At 44.2% G+C, this 27,997-nt stretch overlaps 2 protein-coding genes across 5 annotated transcripts; one reads left to right on the top strand and one right to left on the bottom strand.

Moving 5' to 3' along the window:
• Positions 1-1,241: 1,241 nt before the first annotated feature.
• On the bottom strand, positions 1,242-11,925 carry LOC308466214 (dnaJ homolog subfamily A member 1). The gene is made up of 9 exons (XM_080986923.1): positions 11,734-11,925; positions 10,371-10,516; positions 9,469-9,646; positions 8,575-8,679; positions 8,217-8,444; positions 5,570-5,684; positions 3,990-4,105; positions 3,133-3,233; positions 1,242-2,878 (listed from the first exon to the last, which is right to left on the bottom strand). The coding sequence occupies exons 2-9, from the start codon at positions 10,500-10,502 to the stop codon at positions 2,660-2,662; spliced, it is 1,194 nt and encodes a 397-aa protein (XP_080843049.1). The 5' UTR covers positions 10,503-10,516; positions 11,734-11,925; the 3' UTR covers positions 1,242-2,659.
• Positions 11,926-13,432: 1,507 nt separating this feature from the next.
• APTX (aprataxin) lies at positions 13,433-27,791 on the top strand. Of its 4 annotated transcripts, none has more exons than XM_080986944.1 (8): positions 13,433-13,516; positions 16,378-16,511; positions 18,355-18,401; positions 21,171-21,491; positions 22,677-22,736; positions 22,842-23,068; positions 25,540-25,643; positions 27,493-27,791. In XM_080986944.1, the coding sequence occupies exons 1-8, from the start codon at positions 13,503-13,505 to the stop codon at positions 27,645-27,647; spliced, it is 1,062 nt and encodes a 353-aa protein (XP_080843070.1). In that variant the 5' UTR covers positions 13,433-13,502; the 3' UTR covers positions 27,648-27,791. The 4 variants fall into 4 exon arrangements, with proteins under 4 accessions (XP_080843070.1, XP_080843072.1, XP_080843071.1 ...); XM_080986945.1 differs by lacking the exon at positions 13,433-13,516 and adding an exon at positions 13,612-14,341; XM_080986946.1 differs by lacking the exon at positions 18,355-18,401 and having other exon boundaries at positions 21,175-21,491.
• The last annotated feature ends 206 nt before the right edge of the window (positions 27,792-27,997 follow it).

The following is a 27,997-nucleotide window of genomic DNA, read 5'->3' on the forward strand; positions in this document are numbered from 1 at the left end:
CTGAGGATCATCTAGTCCAACCTCCTCCAATGCAGGAATAGGCAGCTGTCCCTTACAGGAACTGAACCTGTAACCATGGTGTCACCAGTACCATGCTCTGACCAGCTGAGCTATCCCAAGACTAGCAGCTTCTTATGATGTGCTCCGGAGTATGGAGGACAGGGAAAACTTTTTTTTTCTTGGGTGCAAATGCCAAGCAAATTATTTCCCCACAAAGTATTCTTGCTAACCATATTTGAGAGCTACTAGAGATAATAATAATAATTTATTATTTATACCCCGCCCATCTGGCTGGGCCTCCCCAGCCACTCTGGGCGGCTTCCATAGAAACCAAAAATACACTAAAATATCACACGTTAAAAACTTCGCTGAACAGGGCTGCCTTAAGATGTCTTCTGAATGTCAGGTAGTTTTTATCGCTTTGACATCTGCTGGAAGGGCGTTCCACAGGGCGGGTGCCACTACCAAGAAGGCTCTCTGCCTGGTTCCCTGTAGCTTTGCTTCTCGCAATGAGGGAACCGCCAGAAGGCCCTCGGCGCTGGACCTCAGCGTCCGGGCGGAATGATGGGGGTGGAGACGCTCCTTCAGGTATACTGGACCGAGGCCGTTTAGGGCTTTAAAGGTCAGCACCAACACTTTGAATTGTGCTCGGAAACGTACTGGGAGCCAATGGGAGATATGCCTTTGATGTTAAATGTTTTGCCAGTTAACTGTCTGGGCTTGCTGAGGATGTTCAGGTGGCTAAGAGTGACAAGCAGGAGCTATTCAGCGTTTTAATTGGGAACTGCCTGGGGCAGCAAGGTGCTGTGGACGAATCGTGACAGCATCAGGCTATATGATTCAGCAGATAAGCTGCTTAGAACAAGTAAAACAAAAATAGTTGGTTGAGGTGGGAGGCAGGCTAGTCATTCCAAGACCAGTTCTACAATAGGCTTTACAAGTTACCATGCTGTCATTAGAAGAGCTGTCCCAATTACATTAATGCTTTAAAAATTACTTTGTCACTTCATTTGAAATAGCCTAACTTGTTTAAAGAACTAATGCATTTCATAATGACCCCTATAATGCTAAAGTAGATGAATTGTAACGTTAAACAACATAACTGAGCATTCCCTACACATGGCCAGTGCCAAGAAATGGCTGTTTTAATAGGTACAAATTGCCACAGAGGCACAATTTTCCACTGCGTTAATATGTTTTGATTGGCGATTTAGGTAATAAAAAAGGAAGAGATGAAACTGTTAGAAGTAAGGACAGTATTTATTCCCCCTATAGGTTGAAACTCATGTTTGAAGTACAATATGCAAGCATTTTTTAGAAGTAACATACTCAATTAAACTAACTCATCCTTATCACAGGGACCATGATAATTTGCTATACAGCTTAATCAAACCCCAGACTAGAGACTAGAAAGAAGTCATAGATCAAAACCTCAAATATAAGATCATGGATGTGAAAAACTAGACTGCTATTGTTAGCTCACTTGCTCTGTATGTACAGCATGATGCACTATGTGCTGGGCTCATTCTTATAATAGGGATGTTTGCAATGGAATTCTTAAAAAAAAATTAATCAAGTGTCAGCTTAGGTACAGCTGAGTCTCAAGAGGCACTTGAATCTATTAAGCCCCTGGCTTAGTTATCAAGGCCCAGCTATGAACTGGAATATCAAGCCATTTTAGTAAGCTATATCCCATTTAGTTATAAAACCAGTTAACATGTTGAAATGGCTAATTGTAGAGGTAGCCCTTATAAGAAACTTCACACAAAACTATCGGAATTCTTTTGACACTAGTTCAGTGTCAGAGTTAGGGATTTTCTAGAAGTACTCATGCAGTCTAAGAACTTGAATATTGTTAATAGGCTCACTTAAAGATAAATATTAATAAGTTCAAATGGTCCACCTTTCCTATTTAAAGTTGTAGATACTATATATTTTTCTGCCTTTAGTCCAAGAATAATCATGCTGCTTTCAGTTGCATGGTTGCCATTGTTCAAGGTGCCAAGTATTTCCTGTTCACAGCAAGCCTGAACATTCTGATCTTCATCATACATAAGCACTAGGCAGGCTGAATTTTCAACACCTTTCACCCATTAGCCGTGTTAAGATCCTGTATAAAATTAACAGAGCGTGTTTGCACAGCATTCTAGCTAAAGCTGGGGGTGGAGGGGGGGCTTTTACTTTCCAGCACAGGACAGTGTCTTGTGAAGTCTCAACCAGCCACAATACATCCAAAACACGCCAACTTATTCTAGGAGCAGATGAATACAAAACTTTAATTTCACATTTTAAACATGAATCATAAATACATGTGCATTACTTCAAAGGGAATATAATTTATAATACTAAACAGAAATCACTGAATACTAAGCCAGTGCGTTTGCACACAATACACTTACAATGCACAAAATAAAAAAAGCCAGAGCAAAGTGGCTTCTAGTTTCCTTAAGAGGTCATACGGAAATATGAACATCATTCCAACTTGATTGAAGTGTAGCATTTTACTGATTTAAATTTGTTACCTTGATTTAAAAACAACTATGTTTTAAATATTACAGGGATGATGGCAAGTTTGAGAGAAAGTTTAGCAAATTTAGTCCTTCACTCATCCACAACTGACATACAGGGTAAGCAGCACAAGGGGAATCATGAGGCCATTTTAAGAGGTCTGGCACTGGACACCACCTCTGGGATGATGCTCATCATCTTCATAGGCTTCCCCATTGTAATGTTGTCTTCTTTCCTGAGATGGGTCAAAGTCCACCAACTCTACCTGATCCGCATCTTCAGTTTCTTCCACTTCTTGCCTTGGAGGTAGCAGCTTTTCTAATAGACACAGCTTATCTGAGGAAAGGAAGCCACCATCTGGAAAGATCACCTGAAATTAGGGCACACTATTAGCGCACTGCATGCATATTACATCTCTAGATAGGTGTGTGTATACAATACGGTTTGGCAGGCAGATATTCGCAAGCAGAAGGCACATTTGCGTAGCTATGTAAATTAATGTCAACTTTTTCTTTTAAAGCACAGTATATTAAACCTCACATGGCAGTATTTTCTAGCATGAGTAGAAGCTGCTTTACTGAATAAATTTCATTTAATCGGTGGCTTTTGACAACTGCATCTTACCTTGAACTCAATGATCAGACGGCCTTTTTCATATGGCCTGCGATAGATGGGCATTCCTTCATTCAGTACACACTTAATATCTCCATGTTTAACAATATGACCTAAGAATCAAAAGGATAAAGGGTTATCCTCATCAATAAACCTGTTTTTATTAGCATTCTACTACTCTCTGTGCAGAGTAGTAAGACTATTCCCTGTGAAAAATGCTTAAAATTTAATAGATCTAGCAAGGCAAGAGAGAATGAAGATGCCCAAACAACCATGCAGAAGTAGTTATGTCATGCAGAAAAGTGTAGTGAAACTTCACTTTGCACAGATATCACCAAGTATTGGAAGTGGAAACCGGCGAACAGAAGAGATCTTTGCTTAAAAATCAAACCGGGATTAATGTTCAGTATTGTATTAAGAGTACTTCCAACATCTATTTGCAAACTTTATTTCCATTTTATCATGTCAAAGAACAGCTGCAAGTGATGGTGACATTTCTCCAAGGCAACAGGAGTCTATCACTGAAATACTATTTGTACACCGCTATACTTTTCTAAGACATTAAGAGCCCTGCAGCATCAAGCCAAAGAACCACCAGAATCCTGATCTCACAGGGCCAACCGGATGGCAGGTGAAAGCTCTCACACAAGACTTGAGTGCAACACCACCCTCCTCACTTGTGGATCTCGGCAGCTGGTATTTCACTACTAGGTTTGACATACAGTTTTTTTGTGTCACAAGTCTGTATTCCATAGATTTGAGTGCATTTCATTTTCATGTGATTATTGGCTCAAAATATTACTTGGAAGTTTTACCACCCAAAGTAAGCAATAGGAAAATATACCAAAATACCTGTTCTTAATACTTACCAGGATGAGAAGTAATGATTATGGTTCGATTATCCAGCATTGTAATTGGCTTCTGAAAACCACACAGTGCCTCAACTAGTTGGATATCCATGCTCATGACCAAGTCTTCACCTCGTCTGTAGAGAAAAAGAACTATCTGCCACAGGATGCCTTCCAAGTGGTGCTGGGACTACAATTCCTATCAGCCCCCAGCTAGCATAGTCAACAGTGAGGTGTGAGGGGAGCTGTAGTTCAGCAACATCTGGAGGGCACAACACTGGCTGCTCCTGAGTTAAGTTCAAATCCTTAACACAGTTCTGAGAACTTCACTCATAGCAGTCTTTACACATTTTGTTGTAGAAGCAACTCTTACTCCTGCAGGACTGGAAGTACCCCATAGTTTATTCTGATCCTAGGGCCTTTGAAGACCCACAGTTTTTGGGGGGGGAGGGGCGGGAAATGCTATTGCAGCTGTCTGTTCTATTTCTTTTTATTTTTTTAATGTTTTTTATTAAAGATTTCTTAAGTATACAAAAACAGTGTGATGCCTTGTTCTTCAAGTTATGATTTCTACAATTCAGTTGCATTTGTTATGAGATATTAATGATACATACAATGTTAGGTTAGGAAGAAAAGGGGGAAAGGGGGGAGTAGTGGGTGGGGTGGGGTGGGGTGGTCATGTTTCTATGTCTGTTCTATTTCTAAGTGGTTAGCTTTGCTATAACGGATACTATGGATGTGAACGTAATGTATTAAATTGAAAAGCAACTACATCCAGTCACCCCTGATTTTCAGAGCTTCACCACATCTCCCAAGCCTGCTTTAAAGCAAGTCAGTATCGCCCAGTACAGATGACTATTTTACCAACTAGCAAGGTTTTCTACCAGTTTTCTTATTCGCACCTGTGGTGACAAAAGCATGGCAAAACTGCACCCACCCACCACCATGGATACTAATGCACACTGAAGACTGAGGGTTTATCAAGCAATGAGGCTTCCCTACACTAACCACTTACTATCTCTGTCTTCTATATTAGCAGTCAGTGGGGAAGGTACTCCCAAGCTACAGAATCTTGTGGCTAGATTTGTATCAAGGAACAGCTTGTTTTCAGATTTTTTTCATCAGGCACATCACAGGTAAATCCACAGCTACAAAGGAACCACTGGGAATCAGCTTATGTTCCCAGTGGTTCCTTTGCAGATGTGTTGTGCGTTTGGCACCAAATTTAAACACGAGCCATGGCGGCAAAAGAACAATCAGGAACACAGTAAACTATACCTATCACTGTGGTTCATTGAAGGCCTGGTCACTTTTAGATCTGGTACTCCAGCCAAAAGTGATTCCCCACCGCCTAATTTACATCTGTTACTCCTGAAGACCTATAGTAGCTGCCCCATCTCTAAGAGTAATGATTGGATTTTTAACTTTGCTCCTTTATGGCTATCCTCTATTCTCACTGAATTATTAAAACCTTATTCTCCAACTATAGCTTCCTCTGATCCAATAAACAAACCCTGAGACTGGCAACATACACATATAAAAACCAGCCCTTACATATTAACATAGTTAAAATTGCTATAGCAGTACGATCACAAATTTACCTTGTAAACAGAGTATGGTCTTTTTGATCCAGGACAATGATAATATCTCCTGGCTCCAATCCTGGTTCTTGGTCGCCTTCACCATGAAAAGTTATCTTCTGACCATCTTTCATTCCTATTTCAAAAGCACCATGTAAGATGGAAAAATAGCACAAAAATATCATGGCATTATAGACATTAACAGGTATTACTATTCCTCACTGGCTTTTTGGTTAGGCTTTCTGCATTATGGACTATATTTTACCTGCAGCTCTGCCTGGTTTTTATGCCTTTTAAATTTATTATTTACACACTCAAAGTATTCACTGGAGGTTGGAATCACAATATGACTAATGCTGTACAGCTTTAGTACAAAAGCTTTGGGAAACAGATTAAAACTTTTATTAAGGTAGAATAAAAAATGTTTTAATATGTTTCCCAAAGCTTTTGTACTAAAGCTGTACAGCATTAGTCATATTGCGATTCCAACCTCCAATGAAAAGCAAGATTTAAACAGCCACCAAAGCCAAATTTCTGAACACTAACTATCACAGACACAGAACTCTCCCACAACTCTTAGGAACCACTATGTACCCACAATTAATGTGAGAACTAGGTGAACATCTTCCATCTCATTATCTTTTTTAAAATTTACTTTTCAACCAATACATAACTTCAAGAACAAAAACAAAACTAACTCCAGAAGAGGGGGTCCCACACAACACCCAAAGCAAAGGGGTAGTATCTAGCATTGCACAATTGGCACTCTCCTTGGGCAATGGGACTTCCTCTCTTCTCCTTATTGTCTCCCCAAAATCAGCTCCAGAAAAGAGAGGAAGAGGAAGTCCAGTTCCAGAAGTGAAAGTCTGTAGTATGAGTGGTAAGACAGGATGGATACGAGCCAAATAATTAATGGAAGTCATCACTCATCTTCCATCATGCAACACTCCACTATAGTGTGGTTTCCACCTAATCTTCTAAATTCTTTCAAGTTTTCCTGTTTATGCCTCTTGTAGACACTTGTTAGGCACACGGGTGGCGCTGTGGGTTAAACCACAGAGCCTAGGACTTGCCGATCAGAAGGTTGGCGGTTCGAATCCCCGCAACGGAGCAAGCTCCCGTTGCTCGGTCCCTGCTCCTGCCAACCTAGCAGTTCGAAAGTATGTCAAAGTGCAAGTAGATAAATAGGCACTGCTCCAGCGGGAAGGTAAACGGCGTTTCCGTGCGCTGCTCTGGTTCGCCAGAAGTGGCTTAGTCATGCTGGCCACATGACCCGGAAGCTGTATGCCAGCTCCCTCAGCCAATAGTGAGATGAGCAACGCAACCCCAGAGTCGGCCACAACTGGACCTAATGGTCAGGGGTCCCTTTACCTTTAGGCACTTGTTAACATTCATTATGGTCTACGATTATCCAAGTAAATGTATAGGAGTGTTCAATAAATTTCATAAATGTACCAAACCATTAGCATGTAAATCTCTTACGTTTCAAATTATGATTTTATATTGTTAAAGCAGTGAAGTAAGTATTGCATATATTTCAATTCCCCCAGATTTTAAATAGCTTCCTCCTCATTCAGTTCTGCATTTTAGAAGTCTAACACCATTACACCATTTCCCTACTGTGCTGGTTACAGAGGTTCAGGGTTAGTAAAGCTACAAGCTGTTCATGTAGATTCAACCCTGCAAGGGATACTCTTCCCTTTCCTATGGCTATGGGGGAGTTTAGGAGAGACATGTACCTCATGGTTCACATCTACCAACCCTATTTTGAAACCCTTTTCCCAACCACCCAAAGAAACTTAAGTTGTTGGAAGCTTTTCTTCCATCACAACTGAAAGTCCAGAAGTTAACCTAGAATGAAACACCTCCTCCAAGCCTAATAATTCTCCCTCAGAACTCCTATAAAGCGTTCTCCAACACTCCTCCAGAATACTATGTTACTGGCTTAGGCACACCATTCTCCTCATCCCCAGTTGCCTGGTATTTGTGGCAGTGAGAATATTTCAACCTTCAGGGCGTGACAATCTCATGGCCAGTTCTCAGCCAGCTTCTGGTGAGTGAAACAAACCCAAAGCTTCCTCCCAATACCTGAGCAAGCAGTAAGCCAAAACAAACATTTACATCATCTCTCTGGCTTCAAGTTGAAGAGGGAAGGGGAAGATGCACTGACTTGTCTCTGTGGCAACTTGGTGGCTCTGTCACCTCTTGATGACTTGGGAGCTGAACAGAGACAGCAGAGGCACATCCTTTTGTCTTTGACTTTGTGTTCCAAGCTTTGGGGCAGGTCCCAAATTCCTGGTTGCCCAGAAAATTTGCATTTTTTGTATTCTCCAGGTATCCAAGCATGCAGAAACACTTCTCTTGTCTGTAGGTTGGCTTATTTCACTGCCTTACTTGCAGGTCTGGGGCTTCCAACAGGGCTGCTAAAAGGAACAACTGCGTTGTTTTCCACAGAACTATGTTTCTTGACTGTGGAGATTCTCGTGCAATTCTTCAACTTATCCAGATCATATCAGGTGTTTGGCTAAATTACCTGCAGGCTACTTGTATTACCAAGTAGGCTGCAATAGCAGCAGCAATTCTTCTGTAACTTTTGTGAGCATTCTCCATACTTGCTCCCTCAAAAATAATTGGGTTTAAAACTAGAGACCCAAAATGAGACACATACCTTTATCAATATGAACTTCCAGGATTTTCTTCTCTCTAACAATCTTCCTTCCAGTGCAGCTTTTACACCTGTCCTTGGGACTAATGCGCTCCCCGTGGCCCTGACATTCCATACAGACAGACTGGATCTGCTGAACCATTCCCGGCCCTATCTGATGAATTCTAATTTGCATGCCTGTTCCTCGGCAATTAAGGCAGCATTCCACAGCACCTTTCTTGCCGCCTCGGCCTAGAAAACAGCATCAAAGAAACTAAGCACAAGATCACTACATGCTTATTTCCCTCCCTTTACAACTGCACTGTCTCCAATATGACTTTTCACCTCCCCCATCCCAAAGAACAAAAGTTTATCAGTGTACCTTCACATTTGTCACAAATGACATTCTTCTGTAGAGCCAGTTTTCTCGTTGCTCCATTGTACAAGTCTTCTAGAGTAACTGACAACTGATGGACAACATTTTTACCTGTAAGGAAAGGCATTTTGTTGAGGACCAATATGATTGGCATCTGATTGTATTTCAGTTCAGGTTATGTTTTCCAATATCCATCAAATTCTTGCTTACCAATACATTTTAACTTTTCAAATTCATTTTCTCCAACCTGGGAAGCCATTCTACGGTAAGTTTCAACTATGATCACTGCTAATTGGCATTAAGCAAGATCCCTGATCCCACTGTAAGGGAGGGAGTTCTGTGCTGCCTGATCTAACCAGGGAAAGGTGGATTTCTTGAGAAATGGACAGAACAATCCAAATGGGCTGGGGAGAAGTAACATGGCAGATCTAGCACATCAGGCACATTTACGAAATAGTAATATATTGAACTTAGTGGAACATTTCCAAGTAAACATGAATAGCTTACATCAAGTCAGAAAACTCTTTTGGGATGCTATGTAAGTAAGGTGTTTATTGTGTGTTTTTAACAAAACAACAACACTCTTTGTAGCTCAACTTTTATCATTTATATACCTGAAGTTCCACAATAGTAACTTTCAAATATCAGAAACTAGAATTTGAAGCACCTTATAAGTACTACAAATGGACATTTTAATAAAATTTAAGTCCTTAAGATTGGAATTTATTTTAACTGGAGTCACCAAAGCAACTCATGATATTAATAAGGTGCAGCTAAATGAGTGGGCCACCTTCACTTTCAAATGGAAATCTCATCTGTTCTCTTTGCCCATGCAATCTGCTTTTATTGGTTGAACTACAATCACTTGCATGAACTTGTTCAAAAAAAGTTGGACATTACCTCTCCTTTCTCTTTGCATTCTTCCACCACCTCCAAAGAACATATCAAATATATCCATGGGTGACCCAAAGCTGCTTCCAGTACCACCCTCTTTTATAGCTTGTTCACCACCTTTATCATACAAATCTCTTTTCTTAGGATCAGAAAGTACTTCATAGGCTTGGGAAATCTGTTTGAACTACAAGATTAAAAAGAAAAGAAAAGAAAAGAAAAGTTTAACCTCTTTACAGAATATTCACAGATTACCTGTACTATTGTAACATTTCTTTAGCACCACTATCTGAACGTAATGCTCCACAGAAATCCAGCTGGCTGTTCAAGACTAAAGTCAGGCCTTTTAAATCATATTTGGAGTTGATGTGAAATTTCTAAAGGTTAAGATGGTCAGCCTTTCCATTTGTGAACCTTCAGAATTTGCAAGGACAGCAGTCATGCTTTTGCATTTAAGCTTTTCAAAGCTTCTTAAAAGCAAAAGACAAAGGTGTTTAGTCTTAAAAAGCCTTGAACTGATCAATGTTCTGATAACCATTTCGCACTATAGAGGGGTTGTTTTGCACAAGAGGCAAAGTAAGTTATAAAATATAAGAAGGTGCACAAGTAGAAATAGCTTCTCATTTAGCAATATTAGCTCTCTGCTCACCACCTCCAAATTCTAAAGTATGTCACATGCTCAAACTAATAGTATGAAGCAATAGACCTAGATAAGATAAACATGTATCAGTATCAGACTGTTATGCCCATTCTGGAAAGAGGATATGTATTACTGCCTGGGTACCAGAATCCAACCCACTCTAAATTCACAGCCATTAGGTACAATACAGACAAGTAGCCAGCAGTTAAAGCATGTTTCACAAAACTAATTGGCATAATGTCTGTGGTAGGGAAGGGCCTTGCACACTTGCCTTCTCGCCCTCATTAGGATTCTTATCAGGATGATATTTCAGTGCCAATTTCCTATAAGCTTTCTTCAGCTCCTCTTGGGAGGCATTGGGCTTTACCCCAAGCACATCATAATATGTGGTCTCCTTCACCATGGTTCAGCTGATACCTGCAACATGGAGGGAAGGATAACACTGACAAATAAGAACATGAAAAATACATCAAACAAACACAGTAAGCTAGAGGTATTTCCAGTCTCTCTCATAATTTCAGCATTCCTGTCTCCCAAATGCTTATGAAAGCAAACTCTTTTAGGGCTATCAGGCCAATAGCTTTTACCTTAAAAGGGAATTCCCTCACCCCAAGCTAACCAAACTTCTCTACAAAATAGCAATATGGTACCCCTTGTATACTTCACACTTCCACATGACAATGTGGGCTTCTCAACCCCTCCCCCACCAAACCCCTCAAAAGCACCTTTATTGGCGGGGAGGTGGAAGTTCCATCCCACAACCTTGGCCTCCCCGGCCCCCCACAACCACCTCACAAATTCACACCCAACCTGAGACCACTACAGAGAAATGCCCATCTTTATACAGTGGTACCTCTGGTTACGTACTTAATTCGTTCCGGAGGTCCGTTCTTAACCTGAAGCACCACTTTAGGTAATGGGGCCTCCAGCTGCTGCCATACTGCCGAAGCAAGAGTTCTGTTCTCATCCTGAAGCAAAAGTTCTGAACCCGGGGTACTATTTCTGGGTTAGCAAAGTCTGTAACCTGAAGCGTCTGTAACCCGAGGTACCACTGCATTTATTAAATCTGTACGCTTCCCTCTGTCTGACGACCACAGGGCAGTTCACGACATCTGACGAGAGACTCTTCCTGCTTCCCCCCTCCCCCAACCCTTCCCCCTACAGACGGAAAGGGGGGCGAGCACCAACTCCATGCTTAGGAAGAGAAATCACCCCACAGCCGATCACACCCCCACACCTCTTTTGTGCTTCGAGGGGCTCTCCTCCTGAGAAGTCCTACCTGGAAAACGGTCACGACCGGCTTCTAGGCAACCCCCCCCCCTCCACACCAACGGCCCAACCAGCCCCCCCTCCTCCCCACACCGTCTCACATTCCCTCCTTAGGGAAAGTTCAGTCACATTTCCCCCCTCCTCTTCCCCCCCTCCCCACGCCACGCCGGCGTCAGCTGACCAGCCGCGCGCCAGATCCCCTCCCCCTCCCCCCCTTTCCTCACACAAGCGGGGAGGGGAGGGGGGTTGGGAGCAGCCGCGCAACTGCCCGCCCGTTCTGTGTGGGAAAAGCGGGCGTCGGTGGGGTAATTTTTTTGGGGGTGGGGAGAAGAGGCTGAAGCGGCCCCTTTCCGGCCCTCACTCACCATACGCTCGCGCCGCCGGCCGAGAATTTTTTTAAAAAAAATACCACACGAGGTCTATCGCTTGAGGGAGCCGAGCAAGCAGCCTGCCGCTTCCTCTCACACAGAAGGCAAAAGGCAAGCCGCGACTTTTCTAGAAAGTTCCGAGCCGGTCTCAGCCTAGTCAGTATCCGGGGAGTTTTTTTTTTTTCCCTTTCTCAAGAAAGCTCCGCCCATTCCCGGAAGCCCCGCCTCCGGCCTCCTATCACCAACGCTTCTCATTCGGTGGCTTTTCTGCCAAACGGCGACGCGGAAAGCCAGCTCCTCCCCCTCGCGGGCTATTACGTCACCGGAGGGAACTACAAATCCCGCCATGCACCGGAGGCGGCCCTTTATCAGGTCGTGCCCGGCGGTATAAAGGAAGACTACAAGTTCCAAAATGCAACGGGGCTCTCGCTGACAAAGAAACTCGGCGCTGGCAATGGCCGCTGTCCAGGGAACGGTTCCGTTAACTTGCAAGCGCTTGTCCCGCATGTCCAGGATATCTCATAGAACTGTAGAATTGGAAGGGTCCCCCGAGGGTCATCTAGTCCAACCCCCTACAATGCAGGGTGTGTCCCCCCCCCCCAATGCAATTTGAAACCATACTGGACCCTGCTTGGCTTTGCAAAACATGCTGGCGGTTTTATTGCTGCACAACTTGATTGGCTTCTGCTACTAATCTTGTTCCTTCCTAGTATGTCGTGCCTGGAGAACATGAGGGTTTTATTTATTTGTTTAATAAAATTTATACACTACTTGATTGTAGAGTGTGTAAAAAGTAACTCACAAATGTAAATGGTAATACAGTACTGTACAGTAATTCTATGAGGGCAAACTAGGAGCTAACACAATGTGACAAACATCAGACACAACATAAACATTGTGGACCAGCAGAAGGTGGAGTTTTAAACGCCACTTTTACAGGAAGCTCACGGTATATCCGAAATAGTTATGTAGGAGGAAATTTCAGGAGTAACTTGTCAGGCAAGCTACACCTGCTCGAATACCGTCTCCCACACAATGATGAAATGTCCCACTTTTAAATCTTGCCACCCAACTTCCTAATAAATAGGTTTTCCAGTGAAGGATTCTGTGACAAAGCAAAACGAAGTTCCAGCTGATTTCTGTAAACATTTATTACATTCAAATGCACAGAGGTGTTTTGGAATAAAGAATGCTCTCTCTCTCTCTCTCTCTCTTTCCTGAGAAGTACCAATGTCTACTTGGACTGAACACAGAATTTCTGCCGCGATATATTGCTTCATCTGCAATCACAATTGTAGGATCTCCTACAACAATTACAACACAAAATTATATCAACATATTTTGCTACTTATACTGCTAATACAGCATACGGAAGTTACGTTACATATAAAATAAGAAAAAAGCTGGCTCTTTAAAATTAGCCTGCCAAACCTAATCCTGCATTTTTTTATTAAGGCTTTGCATTCAACTAGTTAAGCAAAAATAAGGTGCAGAAGAATATTAGTGCAATGCAATCCGCACCATACCCAGGGTGGTCCCCAAACCCTAGGGAAATCCAGCCCCCCACCCCCCATACTGAAAGTTGCTCACGACTAGCTCCATTGAGCGAGCAACTTCCTCCTTGCACTTTGGAGGAGGCTGGGTCCGCCTCCCAGCCGGCGGGCGCAGCGCTGCTCACGCGGAATCGAAAGAGTGGGTTTGATTGGCTACTGGGCAGCAAAGGGAGCTGCTATTGGACAGCGGCGTCCGGGCGGAGGCGGGCGGCGATGGCAGCGTGGAGGTGAGCGGAAACCCAGGCGCGGGCCGGGCTGGCGGCGGGCAGGAGGAGCCGGGGGCCGGGCGGTGTCGCTGGGGTGTGTTGTGGGAGGCGGGCGACGTACCGAAGGCCGGAAGGGAAGGGAGGGGAGTCTGGAAAAATGATGAGCATCTCCAGATGGTCCCAATCTGTTGTCATTTTTCCTGTCTCACATTTTGCCTTGCTAGTATGGGGGTGGGGCGTGTCATTTTAGGGGCAGAAACTTAATTTTTGCAATTTTTTTTCAGTGGGGGGGGTCTTAAAAATACATTTTCGGATGTTAAGACCTGTTATTTCTGTGATCGGGCAACATTTCGCTTCCTAAGAGAGTACGCTTGGTGAAGCACATAAACTGCTTTGGGGAAACCCAAGAGTTTAAATGTGACCTTCTGAAGCTGTCAGGCAATGCTAAATAATAAGAAAAATACATAATTTAAATGATATTAATATAACGGGCAAGTACTTGGTAATATGCTGCTTGCCAAGCAAAACTGAGTTGTATTAATTTAACCAATCCTTTTGAATTCCCATGTCATGTTAAAACTTTATTTAGCACCCCTCATTTTGGGAATTGAAAGGTGGAAAATTCAGCACACCCTTTTGTGTGCACTCAGGCAGTGGCTCATTCTGCCCAGAGCCACCCACCCACAATTCCTGATCTGCAGCTGTTTATTTCATGCTGAAGTTCACTGCACATTGAACTCCTTGGAATTTATTTCTTGGGAAATGGGAACAAGGCTGCAAAAGCTTTTATTAGGCCAGCCAAAAAAGTATGCAGGCCTTCTGAGTTCTTAAGAGCTCTAATATGGGGTAAGTGGTAAGCAGAACAATAACCTGAAGGAAGGAAGTGGGATTTGAACATACCCACACTCCAAAACGCGGGTGGTGCTGTGGGTTAAACCAGAGAGCCTAGGGCTTGCCGATCAGAAGGCTAGTGGTTCGAATCCCCACGATGGGGTGAGCTCCTGTTCAGTCCCTGCTCCTGCCAACCTAGCAGTCCGAAAGCACATCAAAGTGCAAGTAGATAAATAGGTACCGCTCTGGCGGGAAGGTAAACGGCGTTTCCGTGTGCTGCTCTGGTTCGCCAGAAGTGGCTTAGTCATGCTGGCCACATGACCTGGAAGCTGTACGCCAGCTCCCTCGGCCAATAAAGTGAGATGAGCGCCGCAACCCCAGAGTTGGCCACGACTGGACCTAATGGTCAGAGGTTCCTTTACCCTTTACTTTTTCCTTTACCTTACACTCCAAATATCACCCCAAATCATATGCCTATATCTCCAGGAAGCCTCTGTGTCCCCTATAAGTGGTTGTATGCCAATAATCTAGTTTAAAACAATTTTGTGTGCAACTCACTGTAAAGTGTGATGCCCTCCTCTTACCCTGCACGTATTGAAAAGGAATGAGGTGACTAGCTGTGCTCCCTCACCCTGACAATTACCATTGGACCACCCCAAATCATTTATTTTTAATCATACAAAGAAGCTGCTGCACACTGCTTTCCGTTCAAAATATCCACTTGTGCACAAGACATTGTATTTACTTATTCAGGATTCATTTGCATTTCTGAACTGAGTAAGAAATTGGGAATTATAATGGAAAACCTAAGAATAATCTTTAATTTTGTTCTTGTCCTTTACTCCCAATTTCTGACGGGCTTTGCAGGCTGAGCCCTGGTTAAAATGAAAGCAAATTAATAACTGTTTCACAATTGAATCTTGTTGAGGGGGAGAAACTATAGACAGTGCATTTGTAAACATGTTTACTTGGAAGTAGGACCCATTGAACCATGGTAGGCATGTTTAGGACTACAGTCACAATTCGTTTGTTTCTATGATCATAGCTGAATTTCTATGAACAGTTACTTCTGCTTAACTGTATTCATTTAGCATTTGCACGTAGCCCTGTGCCATGGTTAATAGTCGCAAGCGAAACTTAGAGCCTCATCAACCAAAAATCTTAAATATGCCTGTCAGAGGCAGGTTCCCAACCTTGTTCCTGAAGGAACTTCCTTCTGAAGCAATTATCCTGTAGGAGGCCAGAACTAATTTGTGGGTTGCTAGTTGGAAATTACAGGCATACTTCAAAGCTGAGGCTTAATAAATGTGTTAAAGTAGTAAATATTAAAAGTAATGAGATTGTTCTACAGGTTGTATTCAAGTGTATATGTATAAACAACACTGTTACAATGTGCTTGCTTGTCCTTTTAGGATATACGGTAAAACTGCATTTTTGTTTATGGAGCTTAAGCATACTTACTTGCAATTAAATCTTACCAGTTTTAATATGACATTTTTAGGTAAATAGTTGAGGTTTGATTGGTCTTGTGCATGTAATATTTGAAACTATTCTGTATCTTAATGCTATTTCTGCACTGATGAAGTATTTGTGTTCTGTAAGTCTCGGTTTTCTTCCACCTGCAGAGAGATTGAATTCTAAAGATTATTTCATTTTTGTTTTATTTTAGACATTTATATGCTGCTTAATGATTTGCATTTCTAAGCAGTGTGCATAAAAACAATCCACAGAAAGTGGGATGATAAAACAACAACAATTCATAACAGAACAAAACACTACCTTAATATTCCCTCTGGGGCAAGAAAGTCTCAGTCATGTGCCTTAGTTAAGTTCAGCAAGGAGGGTGCCTGTCTAATCTCAGTTAGACAGGGAGTTCCACAAGCTTGCCCCCACTACGCTGAATGCAAGATTAAGACCTATCCAATGAGCACTGTAAAATAAAATATAGATTTTATGGAAAACGTGTGGCTCGCTTGTTCCCAAGCTGAATTTAAGATTCATTTAGTAAAACTGAGTATTTATTTTTTCCCTTCTTTCTTTTCTCCCTTGAGCACAATGCGTGTGTGCTGGCTTGTGAGCAAAGATAGAGCCTGTCAGCGAATTAAACTGCCACATTTAGAAATGGTGATGCTAGGGCGTGGGCCCGAAACGGAGATAACAGACAAGAAGTGTTCCCGAAGACAAGGTAAAGTGGAGATGAAGGTTGCAATCCTAAACATACTAGGGAGTAACTCCCGTTAAACTCAGTAGTCCTCACTCCTGAGTAAAAATGCTTAGGATTGATTTCTTTTGGTGAAGCGTCATAAGTTATTTGAAGCTAAATAGTTTGCAGGGGGGGCTGCTATAGGGCTAATGGAGAGGCTAAAAGACCGAGAGCTTCCACTAAACTTCCTAGGGCTGCGGTCCTAACCCCCACGTGCAAAATGTTAAGACTTATTTCATAGTAGGCACAGTTAGGATTGTGCTGTTGGTAATACAGTCCTACCTTGGATCCCGAACGCCTTGGATGTTTTGGCTCCCAAATGCCGCAAACCTGGAAGTGAGTGTTTGTGAACGTTCTTTGGAACCTGAACGTCCGACGGGGCTTCCGCAGCTTCCGATTGGCTGCAGGAACTTCCTGCAACCAATCAGAAGCCGCACTTTTGTTTCTGAATGTTTTGAAAGTCGAAAGGACTTCCGGAACGGATTCCGTCCGACTTCCAACTGCATTAGGAAGGTGACACAGCCCTCTGTTTGCCACATCAGAATGAGAAAACCAACATGGATCACCACACGAAATACTTTGAACACTCTGAAGAACTAATGCTAAGTAACATTAAAACCTCCAAAATTCTCTACATTTCGCAGAACAAAATAGAAGCACGGGAAGTTGCTTTATATAAAAAGACTAAGAGGCAGAGGTGCTGGACTTCCCCTTTCCACCAACTGCACCTGATTTGGCACACAGAGTTGGTGGAGAAGTCAATTTGTCACAACAAGCTTGTTTGTAGAGTCGCAGTGCCAGGCCAACTGATAAAAATATGGTTCCTGTACGTGTCTTGCAGAAATAAAATATTAGCTGTGACTCCTGCAATGCAGGGGGGCTAGATAACTCTTCCAACTGTGAAATTTTATGAGTCAGACCATGAACCCATTTAGCTCAGTAATATCTACATAGACTAGCAGTGACTCCGGAATTTCACTGGTTTCTCCCAACCCTACGTGTAGACGTTGGGGATTGAACCTGGGAAATGAGGTGCCAGAACTCATATGTTGATAAAAGTGCCATGGGCAGAAAAACAAACAGACACAAAAGGAGAGAGATGCCAATACTCTATACCAGTAAATTATGTCATAAAAATGCACTGCTTATAATACACCTGTTCTCTATAAGTTTAGATTCCCACCTGCACGTTGCAAAAAGGTCTTTCCTTTTTTGAACATCATATTAATTTATAGCCTGCAATTGTCTGCCTTGCATTGGCTCTTCGCACAGGATGTATTAGCAAACCTGTGCTATAAAATGCAAGTAAGTCAAGAGAATGCTTGATCTGGTTGCCTTTGTTACAGAGCAACACAATCAGTTCACCAACATTTACTGTCTGGATTGATATGGGAAGCAGCACACTGACATTTTGCACCCATAACTTCTAGAGAGGGCGGGCTGGAGCTGAAATCTGAAGTGTGTGTACGCTGATAAAGTTTGGAAAAGGCATTTCCCCCCCAAAAAAGGCGTAGCAAGAATGGGTGTTTTGCTGCAACAGGCACTAGACTATAAGGGCCTCCGCACTTCGTGGAGTCATATACTCCTGAGCTTAATTTATTTTCCAGGCTAGTGGAGCAGGCCTTGATTTTCATGGCTCATGAATAAGTTGATGGACACCTGCCGCTTACTTTCTAAATTTAGTAAAATTAAATTAAGGTGTTTGCTCTTTGGGATCAACCTGTCCTCCATCCCCAGTCCTTTCTGGTTAGTATACCCTTCAGCATAAAATGTTGGGGCATGGGGGAGGAGGCCTAACGTCACTCTCTGTCACTTTTCTTTTCAGTACAGCTAAAAGCAGACTGCAACAAAGGGTATGTCCAGGTTAAACAGGTATGTCCTTTCCTTCGCACGCAGGAATGCTGAGAGCACTTTGTGAAGCTTAAGTGGAAGGGCAGAAATGCTTGTGTCCGGCGGTTTATGCCAGTTTCATCTGCTTTGAAAGCATAACTTCGCTTTGCACTCAGAAATCCAAAAGAGCTTTGGGCGGTGCTTTCAGAGGTCTAGGGCTATCACTGTCCTCACCAACCTATGTTTTTGGACTACAACTCCCATCATGCTGGCTGGGGCTGATGGGAATTGTAGTCCAAAACATCTGGAGGGGGCACCAGGTGGACGAAGGCTGGTCTAAGCATTATATGTAATGGGCCCGTCACTGAGTACTTAATTCCCCCTTTTCTGTCCGTTCCCTCTTTTGCCACAACCCATGTTGGTGCATGCCGCTCCGGTGGGAAGGTAAACGGCGTTTCCGTGTGCTGCTCTGGTTCGCCAGAAGTGGCTTAGTCATGCTGGCCACATGACCCGGAAGCTGTCTGCAGACAAACGCCGGCTCCCTTGGCCTATAGAGCGAGATGAGCGCGCAACCCTAGAGTCGGTCACGACTGGACCTAATAGTCAGGGGTCCCTTTTACCCTTTACCTATGTTGGTGCAGCCTTTGGAAAAAGAAATGGAAGTGAAATGAATAATGCAAAGCTTGCAAATATAGGCTCATTTCCTGGATTTCCGTGGTACTGAAGATAGATGTGAGATATTTTCAGTTGCTACATATGGTCCTGCTGAGTGCGGGAAAGGCAGCGTATCTGCTGCTGATCAAAGACGTGGCGTTGTTTTCCCCTTTTCCCCTGTGGACGGTTACTCTTTTGAATAAATGCAGCATTGCAGCGGCTGCAGCTGCGAGTGAATTAATTCAACCATCTTTTCCCAACAAAGTGTAGGAAAATAAGTGGGGGGGGGGACTTCCATTACTCATTGCCCTGTTTCAAAACAATTTTATGCCAGGTTTGGAACAGATTGAACAACTTCACTCACATTCAACCCATGTCTTTTAAGTCCCACCTATTAGCTAAGTTATCTTTAGAAAACTTGGCTGTTTCCGCCTTCGGAAACTGACCTCTTTGTCAGCCTAGACTTCTCTGCCATTCTCACAGCTGTGGCGGGTCATTGCCTAGGCAACTATAGTGGCAAGCAGCCATATGGTACTTGACCTGAAGGAAGGAGACCTGGGAAAAATGGAAGCTGCTTCTTTCTGGCTACAGGAAAAGGGTGGCCTGCGAGGGACCGCTAGCATAATTTTCCTTGTGTTTTGTTTGGGTCTGACTAAAGGTTGATAAGGCAATCTTTAGATGTTGCAGGGAGGGGCTTAGTTCTCTGGCCAGGAGTTGACTTCAGTGAAGGAGGCAGAGTTTAAAAATAAAGCCAAAGATGTACTATTCTTCCCCCCACCTCTCTATTTTTTTTTTTGAAATAGTTTTGTTATTTTGTAAAAGTTCATATAAAGTGTACAGTCTGCAGACACAGAATGCATGAGGGAAATAACACGACTCAATCAAGAGCAGAGAAGGAAAAGAAAAGAAAAAGTACCCAGACTATTGGTCAGTTCCAACATAACCTTTCTACAATGGGAAATGAGTTGGGTGGCCCATCTCTGCATTGTTATTAACATAAGAGATCAGTTGAAACCAAATCTCACCAAAATGGTCTTTTTTGGAAGCATTCCTAATCACCAGCAATGATGAGTAAGTCGTTCTGAAAGAGCGATATTCCGTACATTGCGAAACCAGGAACCTTGGGAAGGACATATCCCACCCCCACCCCCTTTCGTTCACTGTGAGCCTCTTTATTACCTTGGGCTGGCTTTGGATTTTATTGGCCCTGAGATCCAGCAACGCTGTCTCCAGTTGAGTGGAAATAACCCATGTCACATGGAGCAAACATTTCACTATGTGCTAACGTTTCACTGACTTTATAGGTAACAAAAGTGCTTTATTGCTTTGCCCAACCAGTTTCTAAGACCTACCCTGCTGTAAGGAAGTGTATTTCACTGTGCTTCCTTTTCATAAAGTGGCTTTCATCCAGAATTCATACCCGTCCGAGAGGAATAGCCAAAGTAAGCTGAATTTATCTGGACACCCTCCCCCCTTTGTTCCTTGTAAGAGGCTTACAGTACAATCCTATACAATCAACAGAGAACTAAGCCTCATTCCATGGGACTTACTCCCAGGTACATATGTATAGGACTGAAATCTTAGTCTAGACTGAAGTCGATAGAAGGAAGGTCGATGAAGGTCTATAGGCTGAGGATCCCCTCCTTCCCACTGCCGGCACCTATGCCCCGCCCCCTGCAAAAGCCTCTCCAGAGGGCTGCCCTGTGAACAATAGGGTGGGGCACAGGGGGCTGCTGCAGGGAGGGGAGGGTTCCCAAAATTGGGAAGAGCATGCTCCACTTCATATTGTTCAGGAGGAGCCCCATTTCTTTCCATAGAGGCTTTTTTTTGGGGGGGGGGGGTTAGGCAGGTGAATGCATCAGGGAAGAGGGAACAGGCAAATTTATTTCCATGAACTGCTTTAAGTTAACATATCACAGGATCCAACACAATATTCCTTTCTAAAGTTTCATACTGTTGTAGCGAATGTGTTGGATCGCCTGCTACAAAGTAGACTTGTTCATCCCACTCGTGGTCTACTGCTAAAATGGCCTGGTTGGCAGTTGTTCGGGTGTGTAGGAAATACTACATGTCCTTCCATGGATGCCGTATTTAGGGGTGTGAAAGTTCTGGTTCAGTGACAAAACACCAATTCTGGCATTTTCTTTTGCTTCAAAGATAGGAGTCAACCCGACCAGCGTTGACCTAGTGGATATTGGCAAGGACCAGGAAATTAAACTGAAGCCAGGACAAATTCTCCATATCGTCAACAATCTGTACCCGTACACCGTGCAATTCTCGGAGGAAATGGGGGCTTGTGGTGGTAAGGAGACGGTGGAGCCTAAAGGGGGGAAAAGACCACAGGATGAACTTGAGACTGGTGGCATGGAAAGCATGCCAGGCAAACACGCAAAAATGGAGCAAATGGCCCCTCAAGTCTGCGATTCCAGCTACAGCAGTAGTTCTGTTTCTTCAAGTGGAAGCTCTGTCAACAAAAAGGTGAGCCAGGAAATATTAGTGGTAACCCCTGTTGTAGCACAAGTGGATGGGTGAAGCCGGTGAAGCTCTCCTTTCACTGCAGGACCCGAGCGGTAGGTGAGATAACATTAGGGCCTTATCTACATTACAGGCTTAAATTGGTGCAATGGTCGTTTGCTGCTCTCTCCTTGGAGTTGCACTTCAATGAAGTGGAATTAAAGGCTTCTCAGCATCCTCGCCCAAGCAGTTCCTATAAATCTTTGAGGGGAGATATAACACTGTGATGGGTATAATAACCCTGTTGATGTGTCGGCAATGTAGATCTTAGTACAGTCACACCTCGGGTTACAGACGCTTCGGGTTGCGTGATTTCAGGTTGCACACCGCACCGGAAGTACCGGAACGGGTTACTTCCGGGTTGCGGCGCATGCACAGAAGTGCTAAATCGTGCTTTGCACATGCGCAGAAGCGCTGAATCGCAACCTGCGCATGCACAGACGCGGTGCTGTGGATTGCGGACGTGCTTCCTGCACGGATCACGTTCGCAACCCGAGCGTCCACTGTAGGGACAAAGGCTGTGCAAGACCTTGATACTGGGGCTTGACTTTTGCGTTTGCAGGGCAGGTGTAGAACATTGAACAGTGCTGCCAGACCTCCCAGTTTGTAGGTAATTGGTGTTCCCGACTAGATCAGGGATTGCCTGTCAGTCGCACATTCAAATAGGGCAAGGGGTGTGTGTGTGTGTGTGTGTGTGTGTGTGTGTGTGTGTACCTGTAGTCTTCCAAATGATATATATTGGACTGTAGCCTCCATCACCCATGACCACTGGCTATCCTGCCTGGGATTGATGGGAGCTGGAGTCCAGCAATGTGTGGAGGGCCATAGGTTCCACACCCAGGACCCTGACATCGTGAAACGGGGGCAGACAGAACGCACCATCTGAGTTTCTGCTAATCTTCATCAAAGTACTGCTGCATTTTGGACTATTTACCTACTACTGTTGCTCCCAGGAACGACCTGAGAGTTACAAAGAGCATTCAGTGCTCTTTCAGAATGCAACCAGAACCACAAGTGTCTCCTACAGCTATTTTAGCTATGTGACTTGGCTCTTTTAGGCTGCAGTCTTAAGCATACTTAACTAGGAAGTGTGTCCCGTTGAACGTTTCCAGACTCATTTTATCAGAGTTCCTGTGTTTTGTCCTGTAGGCATGTTTGGAGTACTGGGCTCAAGGTCTGAAGGTCTCCATGCAAAACCCAGATATGCAGGTAAGGATCTCATTCCTAACTTGGGTCACCGTGGTGCCTGAGGATATATGCTCCATGATAGCAAAATCAGTGCAAGACTGTAGGACTTCTGTGTTTCTCTGCTAGGTCTACAAGGATGAAAAGGCTGTAGTTATAAAGGACAAGTATCCGAAAGCTCGCTATCACTGGTTAGTGCTGCCGTGGCAATCCATCTCTACCTTGAGTAAAGTAAATCAGGAGCATCTCGAACTTCTGGAGCACATGCATGCCCTTGGAGAGAAGGTCATCCAGCAGTGCCCTGAAAAAGACAGCTTGCACTTCAGACTGGGCTACCATGCCATTCCCAGCATGAGGTAATCCATAATTGTGTTCGGACTGGGTTGTGCCCTGTTGGTTCAGGGCGAAGGTCCATTGTCATGGACCGGCTGGATGCAGAGGAGTGGTGGGAGGAATCAGCTGGAGGGAAGAAGACTCGGAACCAGGGGATTGGTGGTGGGATGACAAGGAGTAGTCAGAGGGAGAAGAGGGAGCAGACTGAGAGGAGGAGGTGTCGGAAGCTGAAGAGGTAACAGGGTTTAGTGAGCAGGAAGAGGCTGTGCCAGAAAGCAGCCCAGAAGCAGAGGCTGGAGAGGGGTGAGGCTAAAAGACAGAGATAAGGCAGGCAGCTGAAGAAGCCAGGGGGTCTCCCCCTCCTGCTGTGATCAGCTCCTCTCCTTCCTGGTCTCCCAGTACTAGAAGAGGTATGAAGAGAGTAGAGCAAAGAGAGACTTGGGAAGGACCCAGGGGAGCAGGAGATTTAGGGAACTATGGTAAGGTTACCAGACTTTTTTCAATAAATCTGGGGACACTTTCAACTTCTTACTAGTTGAAGCAACACCCTAGTGGTCCCGGGCCCTAAGGAAGTTAGATTGGCTTCAACCAGAGCCAGGGCCTTTTCAACTTTTTTGTTTTTGTTTTTTAAGTTATATTTCAATCAATAGTTTTATATTTGGTGTTAGCCACCCTGAGCTCAGTCTTGGCTGGGGAGGGTGGGGTATAAATAAAAATTATTATTACTACTATTAATAGATGGATTTTGTCAGGGGACTGATTTGTAAATCTGGGGACTGTCCCCAGGGAACAGGGACATCTGGTAACCTTCAGGTATGGGAAAGTGGGGACCTTCAGTCCCCACAACTGCCTCATAGGGGCAAGATCTACTGGGACGAGTTGCTGGGCTCATTAGGCCTGGCTTACTGAGTTGGCCTTGTTTACCTTGAATAAAGAGTTAACTTCCCTGATGCCGTGTGAGTTATTGCTGACCCTCCCCTGCTGCCCATCTGGTTCAGCATCCTGTTCTCACAGTGGCCAACCAGATGCCCTTGGGAAGCCTGAAAGCAGGACAGGAATGATAGAGCGCTCTTTCATGCTGCCTAGCAGCTTGTATTCACTGGAGGTAGTAAGGTAAAGGGACCCCTTACTGTTAGGCCCAGTCGTGGCTGAGTCTGGGGTTGCGGTGCTCATCTCGCTTTATTGGCCGAGGGAGCCAGCGTACAGCTTCCGGGTCATGTGGCCAGCATGACTAAGCTGCTTCTGGCGAACCAGAGCAGCACACGGAAACGCCGTTTACCTTCCCACTGGAGCGGTACCTATTTATCTACTTGCACTTTGACGTGCTTTTGAACTGCTAGGTTGGCAGGAGCAGGGACCAAGCAACAGGAGCTCACCCCGTCGCAGGGGTTCGAACCTCCGACCTTCTGATCGGCAAGTCCTAGGCTCTGTGGTTTAACCCACAGCGCCACCCGCGTCCCATACTGGAGGTAGTACACAGCCACAAACACCAGGGCTCCCCAGGCACAGACCCTGGAGACAACTGGGGGTGGAATTCAGCGTAGTGGAGCCTGCAAGCAGTGAACAAGGTCCACTCTCACAAGATGACTTCTCCCTCTCCTCCCCTTGCGAGTCCCCCAGGGTTTTCCCCAACTCTCAAGAGCAGATTTAGAGGGTGCAAGGGGGGAGGTGAAGGAGGGGGGAATCCCATGGCAAGTGGACTTTGATCCTCTCACCCAGCAACTTGGTTAAATCCCATTCTGTAAATTTAATTCTGGCAACTGGCAGGTGCCCAACACGCTCTCCCAGGTGCCCACTGGAGAGAATGCCTGCCTCCCCTGTGGACACTTGCTCCCTCCTGCAGATTTGGTGCATAACAGAGGGGTTGTGTAGCACATGGCTGGTTTCTTACTTTGCCCCACCTTGTCCACAGTAAGGAAGCTGCAAACGATGAAAAATAATGGTTGGCTCCGGTGACACACCAGAGTTTGTCAACCCTTGAGAATGCTTGTGCAAAAGCTGTGTTTCTGCCACTGCTGCTATTTTGGATCCAGCACGTTCCACAAGTTTACAGGCCAGATTTAGCCCACTCACTGTTTCTCTATTTCTGTTCTAAATTTGTGAAGTGGGAGTAGAAGTGACTTATTTCAGAAGGCTGCAGTGACAACACACAGCATAATTAAAGTATGCTTGCCATAAGGCATTCTGCACATTACGGCAAGCTCTAAAAGTGCTTAATTGTAATCATTAGGTCTGTTGGTCAATTAAGGATTTGTTTATTTTTCAGTTGAGAAGTAATCTTGTTTTATAACCGGATTAACTTGTTTGTTAATTGACTAAATCAGTTTGTGGAGTACCAAAACCTCAGTTATAGGTGCTTTTTGAAATATGTAAGTATGAGATGCTGTAAACAAATTTCCTACCTTTTGTTAAAAGGAAAAGCCATCTTTAATAATTTGTTCATTACCTGTTACAGCAACATATAACACACATCCTTGTTGCGTTGTTTTCTCAGCCAGCTGCATCTTCATGTCATCAGCCAAGATTTTGATTCCCCGTGCTTCAAAACCAAGAAGCACTGGAACTCTTTTACAACAGAGTACTTCATAGACTCCAAAGGTAAAAAACAAACAAACCCTGAGCCATCTCTTCTAAAATTACTCTTTATTTGTGAGTGTCTGTTTATTTGTCTGTCTTTGGACTTTGTTTTCTCCAAAAAACCTAGCCATGACCGCATCTTTCACATGCAGATTAAGCAGGTGGGAGGGTGTCTGATTTTAACATAAAAGGAGGCATGCAGGTGTCGTGAACTGAACCCTCCCCTCCAGGTACCGTATTTTTCGTTCTATAAGACGCACATAGTTTTTGGAGGAGGAAAAGCAAGAAAAAAAATATTCTGAATCTCAGAAGGCAGAACAGCAAGAGGGATCGCTGCGCAGTGAAAGCAGCAATCCCTCTTGCTGTTCTGGCTTCTGGGATAGCTGCGCAGCCTGCATTCGCTCCATAAGACGCACACACATTTCCCCTTACTTTTTAGGAGGGGAAAAGTGAGTCTTATAGAGCAAAAAATACGGTACTTTCTCCACAGCTCTGCTCCGATACTACAACTGAACTGGCCTAGGACAAAAGGGAAGAGACCTCTCAAACACCTGCCTCTTAAGATAGCCACAACCTCCTCGTTTTATATGTGAATAGGCCGGGCGGGATTAAACAAATGTGGCTGCAGCTATCGTGTCAATTTAGCCTGTATTGCAGGATTATTCTAAAACAAGTTTCCTGGATGATCCCTTCACATTTTCATATGCACGCAGCTGTAGTAATGACTCTAGGGTAAGCGTGGAGAACCTTTGACACTCCAGATGTTGCTGGACTACAACTCCCTTGACTGCTAGCTCAAGGTCATGCTTGCTAGGGCTGATGGGAGTTGTAGTTCAGCAATATCTGGAGGGCAAAAGTTCTCCACTCCTGTTCTAGGGGGGCATGTTGTTTAGTCAATTAGCCGTGTCCGACTCTTTGTGACCCCATGGACCAGAGCACGCCAGGCACTCCTGTCCTCCACTGCCTCCCGCAGTTTGGTCAAACTCATGCTGGTAGCTTCGAGAACACTGCCCAACCATCTCGTCCTCTGTCGTCCCCTTCTCCTTGTGCCCTCAATCTGCTCCTTTTCCCTTATGGGGTATCCAAGCTTATAGAGTCCTTAAATGGGTTCCCTATTGGTAGGAGAAAATAACAGAGGCCAACCAGGGAATACTGGGAAGCAAAGCACCTAGTAAGCCTGATCTTTATTAAAACTGTTGCAACACGGTCCTCACTCACCATACGCAGGAGGGAGGAGGAACCCAGAACAATGACATGCAAGCCCTTATCTAGACTTTTGAAATTGCCCACCCTGTAGTTCAAGACCACCCCCAAAACAACATACATACATCACTGAAGGAGGCGGTCTACAACAGAAATCCTGTCTGCCAGGATACCTGACAATGGCCAGTGATTGCTTACTTGGGCAGCCTGGCCATCTTTCGTGATGGTAAATACTTTAATTCCTGAATCCAGATCACAGGCTCACCCTATTAACACACAAAGATGCCCTACAGACAGGTAAGCAAAAGACAATGGAGAGGTTTTCCCATTTCCTTCCTCCTTGCAGAGAAACATTTGAAGTCAATTTGGGAGAGTCAAAATGGTTTCAGGATTGTTCTCCTGTACTATTTCAGACACGTGGTTTACATATGTATGTGTTTGCCTTGTAAATTGATGAACATTTAATTTATACATTTGAGACCTTAAATTATTATAACAATCAAGCAGCTGTTTGCACCAGCGGAATGTCATAAGAGGGAATCAATTCCCTCCCATTCAGAGCTAAGCGTTGGCACATGTTTCCTAACTTTAACAAAATAGATGTGGCCGAACCTGTAATCTCAAATAAAACATGTCTGTCTCTCCTCTCCCCCACCCCAATTTCCAGATCTGATTGCGATGGTGAAGAAGAAAGGGAGAGTAACTGTAGACAAGGACGTTGCCAAACTCCTGAACCTGCCTCTGAAGTGTCACGTGTGCAAACGGCAGCAACCCAATATCCCCCAGTTAAAAGAGCACCTGAAGGAACATTGGCCAAAATAAGATGAAGAACTGCTCTTCTGATCCGCTTGCTACATTCTACTGATTGTTGGGTTAACCGAATCCCAAAGTTGACATGCTCATTTTAATTTAAAGTCCATACCAAGTTGCTTATTAAAATGCCCACAAAGGCGCAAGTATTTAGAATGGCCGAGCCTGCTTTAGTGTGACAGATTGTGGAGCGGCCTGGGGGTGGTTTGTTATGTCTCTGGTAGCGCATGCTGTTTTTGGGTAGGTGGAACCAAAAGGAGTAGCCTCAAATGCTTTCTAAAGGGTATTTATCTTTTGGAGCGGGTGGGGTTGGATGGAAATCAAACTGGGTTTTATCTTGTGACCAAAATCTCTTCCCCTTC

Source organism: Podarcis pityusensis (genome assembly GCF_964106645.2).
Source record: "Podarcis pityusensis genome assembly, chromosome: 17".
Lineage (NCBI taxonomy): Eukaryota > Metazoa > Chordata > Lepidosauria > Squamata > Lacertidae > Podarcis > Podarcis pityusensis.

What these genes read in the sequence shown, in the direction of transcription:
- LOC308466214 (XM_080986923.1), bottom strand. Translation starts at nt 10,502, where the DNA reads ATGGTGAAGGAGACCACATATTATGATGTGCTTGGGGTAAAGCCCAAT. An exon ending in ATCCTAATGAGGGCGAGAAG is followed by an intron (nt 9,647 to 10,370) that starts GCAAGTGTGCAA and finishes TTAATCTTGTAG; the next exon opens with TTCAAACAGATTTCCCAAGC. An exon ending in AATCATTACTTCTCATCCTG is followed by an intron (nt 3,234 to 3,989) that starts GTAAGTATTAAG and finishes TTTGATTCTTAG; the next exon opens with GTCATATTGTTAAACATGGA.
- APTX (XM_080986944.1), top strand. An exon ending in GAAGCTCTGTCAACAAAAAG is followed by an intron (nt 21,492 to 22,676) that starts GTGAGCCAGGAA and finishes TTTGTCCTGTAG; the next exon opens with GCATGTTTGGAGTACTGGGC. An exon ending in TGCAAAACCCAGATATGCAG is followed by an intron (nt 22,737 to 22,841) that starts GTAAGGATCTCA and finishes TTTCTCTGCTAG; the next exon opens with GTCTACAAGGATGAAAAGGC.